At 40.0% G+C, this 5,418-nt stretch overlaps 1 protein-coding gene across 1 annotated transcript; it reads left to right on the plus strand.

Moving 5' to 3' along the window:
• Positions 1 to 925: 925 nt before the first annotated feature.
• Positions 926 to 4,701, plus strand: LOC113751211 (serine/threonine-protein kinase BRI1-like 2). Its single transcript, XM_027295138.1, has one exon. The coding sequence runs from the start codon at positions 1,117 to 1,119 to the stop codon at positions 4,501 to 4,503; it is 3,387 nt and encodes a 1,128-aa protein (XP_027150939.1). The 5' UTR covers positions 926 to 1,116; the 3' UTR covers positions 4,504 to 4,701.
• The last annotated feature ends 717 nt before the right edge of the window (positions 4,702 to 5,418 follow it).

A 5,418-nucleotide genomic window follows, 5' to 3' on the forward strand; every position in this document is an offset into this window, starting at 1 on the left:
AAAAATAATTACATCCATGTTGGATTTAATCTCTTGTTGCTTGTCTTTTGAAATACACATCTGTATTTCTATACCTGAATTTTGATTTTGTCAACAAAATAACTGTTTTTTCCTCCGAAAATAAAATAACAAAAGGAGAAGAAACTTTTTCTTTATAATAAAAGTACTTGTTTGGAAAGGTTGAATGTCTTACCTCTCTTTTTACTTTTTTCTTTCCAAATAACAGAGGAAAATAAAATTTGGAGGAGAAAATAAGTAACATAGACATTTTAACTTGTCTTTTTCTTTTCTTACCTTCTTTTGGAAAGTAATATGTGTCTGCAATGTAAACCTACCAATCTGAGCTAGTAATTACAATTTTCTTAGTTGTGTTATCCTATGTTAGACCCTAGCTAATATAACCATACATACCCATGATAATTGTCCCTTTACAAGGCTTATTAGAAAGTGATGCCTAAAAAATGTGCAAGTTGAGCAACCATTTTCTGATATACACTTCATGTAAAGCTACTGCCCTGAATTTTCAAAATCCCCATGTCTCTGGTAGAGACAACCTTACACATCAACATTGCCATTGCATCAGATCCTATCAGATATGTGATTGGGGGAACATTCTCACGCTCACTGACAGAAAAAAAGGACCTCAATCTGGGATCAAACACAGTTGAATTTTTTTTTCCTCCTAAAGATCCTATCCTGGATAGACCTTGTCTGTGGGACCTATTTTTCTTTGACCAAAAGTTCATTCCATCCCTTGTGTAGTTATTTTATTCTAATCCCTTCTTGTGTCTGCAGAATAATACATTTTCACGGGCACTTAAATGTGTATGAAGTACATGTACACACTAGTGACTACACTACCAAACTCCAATCTAACTCCTTCCTTTTCTAATTCCTCCCCACGTTCCCTCCTTTTGTACATTTGCAAAACACACTAGAAAAGAACTTTCTCTAAAGCTCACTCTTCTGCTTTTTCGCTCAGAAAATTCTCCATCATACTAGCCACTCTCTCTCACTCTCTTTCTTCTTCACAAATACTTCTTCACTCAGCTCGTTTCATCAGTTCTTGGGCCTTTTTTTTCTACCTTTCCCTTTTTTGCCACATTTTTCTTTCACATGGAGATGACCATCTCAATACGGCTTGCTCTTCCTCTTGCTGCAATACTGGTGTTAGTTTCAGTTTTAGCAGCAGATCAAGGAGGATTTTCATCGATGAAAACAGATGCGGAGGCTCTTTTATTGTTCAAGAAGATGATCCAGAAGGACCCTAGTGGAGCTTTATCAGGTTGGCAGCTTAGTAAAGATCCATGCAAATGGAATGGGGTTACTTGCAATCTTGAAAGAGTAACTCAACTAGATCTTGCCCAATCTGGTCTTGTTGGCCAAATCACTCTGGCTCCTTTTGCTTCTCTGGATATGCTGATATCCCTCAATCTGTCTGCAAATTCTCTTGCTATAAATTCGACATCTTTGGTGCAGCTTCCATATGGATTGAAGCAACTTGAATTATCATTTTCTAAACTTGTAGGTCAAGTTCCCGAAAATTTTTTCTCTAAGCATCCCAATCTCGAGTATGTGAATTTTGCTTTCAACAATATAACTGGTTCTTTACCCGAGAATTCCTTGTTATACATCGATAAATTGCAATATCTTGATCTTTCCTATAATAACCTCACAGGCTCTATTGCAAATATCAAAATTGAAACCTGCAATTCATTGTGGCATCTTGACTTGTCCGGGAACCAAATACAGGATTCCCTTCCCGTTTCCTTGTCCAATTGCACAGCTCTTCAAGAGTTGAGTTTAGCAAGCAATTTTTTCAGTGGTGAAATCCCACGATCTTTTGGTGAACTCAAAAGCTTGCAAAGATTAGATATCTCACAGAATCATCTGTCTGGTTGGATACCTCCTGAATTGGGAAATTCATGTGCCTCCCTCTTTGAGCTTAAGCTGTCTAATAACAACATTACAGGATCAATCCCTACTACTTTTGGATCATGCTCTTCGCTCCAATCATTTGATTTATCCAACAACAACCTGACAGGTCCCTTTCCTGATTCCATCCTCCAGAACTTAGGATCTTTGGAGACATTGTTACTGAGCAGTAACAAGATCTCTGGACCCTTTCCTGCTTCCATTTCCAACTGCAAGAAATTACGAGTGGTCGACTTCAGCTCCAACATGCTTTCAGGAATCATTCCACCTGATATATGTCCTGGAGCTGGGGCACTTGAAGAGCTGAAAGCACCAGACAATTCACTCATTGGAGGAATTCCACCTCAGTTATCCAAATGCTCACAGCTGAAGACAATAGACTTCAGTATAAATTACCTCAATGGTTCAATACCAGCAGAACTAGGAAATCTTGAGAATCTAGAGCAGCTCATTGCGTGGTACAATAGCTTGGACGGCAATATACCAGCAGAATTGGGAAAGTGCAAGAAACTCAAGGATCTTATTCTGAATAATAACTATTTGAGTGGCAAAATCCCTACGGAATTGTTCAATTGTGGTAATCTTGAATGGATATCCCTCACAAGCAATGTACTTACCGGTGAGATACCACGAGAATTTGGCCTTTTGACTAGGTTGGCAGTTTTGCAATTTGCAAATAATAGTTTGAGTGGTCAGATCCCGATGGAGTTGGCAAACTGCAGCAGCTTGGTTTGGCTTGACTTGAACAGCAATCGCCTTAGTGGTGAGATCCCACCTCGACTTGGAAGACAGCTTGGAGCAAAAGCACTGAGTGGAATACTCTCGGGAAACACAATGGTGTTTGTCCGAAATGTTGGGAACTCCTGCAGAGGAGTTGGAGGATTACTCGAGTTTGCAGGAATCCGCCCTGAAAGGCTATTGCAGGTTCCATCCCTGAGAAGTTGTGATTTCACAAGAATGTATTCCGGTCCAGTTTTAAGCATGTTTACTCAATACCAGACTCTGGAATATCTAGATATCTCATACAATGAGCTTCAGGGGAAAATTCCAGATGAATTTGGGGACATGATGGCTTTGCAAGTCCTTGTTATATCACATAACCAGCTATCTGGTGAGATACCTCAGACACTTGGCCAGCTGAAGAATCTGGGAGTGTTTGATGCATCACATAATAGACTGCAGGGCCATATTCCAGACGCTTTGGAGAATCTTTCTTTCCTTGTGCAAATTGATCTGTCCAACAACGAGTTAACTGGGCAAATTCCACAAAGGGGACAACTAAGTACGCTTCCTGCAAGCCAGTATGCAAATAATCCTGGGCTATGTGGGGTTCCTTTGCCTGTGTGCCAATACCAGCAACCTGCAACAAATTCAGCTGGAGATGGTCAAAAGGAAGGCCGAAGAACTTCAGCTGCATCATGGGCTAACAGCATTGTAATGGGGGTGCTTATCTCCATTGCTTCTATCTGCATTTTAATTGTGTGGGCAATTGCAATGCGTGCAAGGCAGAGGGAGGCAGATGGACTGAAAATGCTTAGTAGTCTGCAAGCAACTCATGCTGCCACGACCTGGAAAATTGACAAGGAGAAAGAGCCTTTGAGCATCAATGTAGCAACCTTTCAGCGGCAGCTTAGGAAGCTCAAGTTCTCTCAATTAATTGAGGCTACCAATGGTTTTTCGGCAGCAAGCCTCATTGGCTCTGGAGGATTTGGAGAAGTTTTCAAGGCAACTATGAAAGATGGATCAAATGTTGCTATCAAGAAGCTCATACGCCTGAGCTGCCAGGGTGACCGAGAATTCATGGCTGAGATGGAGACCTTGGGCAAGATCAAGCACAAGAATCTAGTACCCCTGCTGGGATACTGCAAGGTTGGTGAAGAAAGGCTACTGGTCTATGAGTTCATGGAATATGGAAGTCTTGAAGAAATGCTGCATGGAAGAGCAAGAGCACGTGATAGGAGAATTTTAACATGGGAAGAAAGGAAAAAAGTTGCAAGAGGAGCAGCCAAAGGACTTTGCTTTCTCCACCACAATTGCATACCCCACATAATACATCGAGATATGAAGTCAAGCAACGTACTCTTGGACCATGAAATGGAGTCTAGAGTTTCTGATTTTGGAATGGCAAGGCTCATAAGCGCACTTGACACTCACCTTAGTGTTAGCACATTAGCAGGAACACCTGGATATGTACCACCAGAGTATTATCAAAGCTTCCGGTGCACTGCAAAAGGTGATGTGTATTCATTTGGGGTTGTCCTTTTGGAACTCCTTACTGGGAAAAGGCCAACAGATAAGGAAGATTTTGGAGACACCAACTTAGTAGGTTGGGTGAAAATGAAGGTAAGAGAAGGAAAAGGAATGGAAGTAATAGATCCAGAATTACTTTCAGTGACTCAAGGAACTGATGAAGCAGAAGCCGAAGAAGTGAAAGAGATGGTGAGATATTTAGAAATTACACTGCAGTGTGTTGATGATTTCCCATCAAAAAGGCCTAATATGCTCCAGGCCGTAGCCATGTTGAGAGAGCTTATGCCCGGAAGTGCCAATACAAGCAATAGTTCCTGAAACATCATAAAATCTGTTAGTGCAACACAAGGATTGTAAGATTTGCTGTTCAAGAAGTCAGAATCTAGTTGTACTTACTTTTGCAAGAGTCTTATTTGTTTTGTATCAGTTCATTTTGCAGTAAATACCATCTACATAAAGGTTCAGAATTGTTGCCTGTAATAGAATTTACACAGAAAGTGATGAGCTTTAACCGGATGCTAAAAATAGTTGCCCTATGTAAATTCTTTCTTGAAGTGAACCAAACAAATGACGCACAGAGCTGATATTTGGTTTGTATCTCTTTACACAGGATTAGGAAAATAGCTTAAAGTCAAGATAGCAGTCCCAACTTGCTCTTTGAGTATTTGAATGTCCATGACATATGCACCAAGATAGAATTGGACTTAGTTACGCATGTAGCTTCTACATTGTAGATTTTCAAGTTCAAGTTGAGAAATTTGTTGTGATTCTAGCAGAATCCAAGTCAACGAGTAAGGGAGTTGGCATGGCAACTTGCAAGGCCTCGATTCATAATATGAAGCAGCAGGAGTAAAAGACAATTTACATTGTTTTGGATTTCCAAAGTTGTTTAAACTTACAAGCCAATGAAATTTTGGAGCTAACACCTAAACTCATACAGAGAGAGCAAGCTAAACAATGTACTTATAAACAAATAACTGAAGAAGCTAACCAGTTTACCCCTCCCTTTAACAAATTCTGACCTCGAAAATGGTAGAAAACCAATTTTAAACAAAAGGTGCCACATAGTTATGAAGAAAATGAAACTCATAAATGCATGTATTGAAGGCCAATGGCCTCAAACTCTCTGTCTATTCTACATATGAGGTACCTGGCATTTTCCCCGAATTAATGCAGTTGATATACTCTAGAATGTCTACAGATTGTGCAGCTAACAAATAAACATGAACAGCT

The sequence above is a fragment of the Coffea eugenioides genome, chromosome 11 (assembly GCF_003713205.1).
Source record: "Coffea eugenioides isolate CCC68of chromosome 11, Ceug_1.0, whole genome shotgun sequence".
NCBI classification, from domain to species: domain Eukaryota; kingdom Viridiplantae; phylum Streptophyta; class Magnoliopsida; order Gentianales; family Rubiaceae; genus Coffea; species Coffea eugenioides.

Bases quoted from the DNA above. Each gene is read 5' to 3' on its own strand.
- LOC113751211 (XM_027295138.1), top strand. From the start codon at position 1,117: ATGGAGATGACCATCTCAATACGGCTTGCTCTTCCTCTTGCTGCAATA.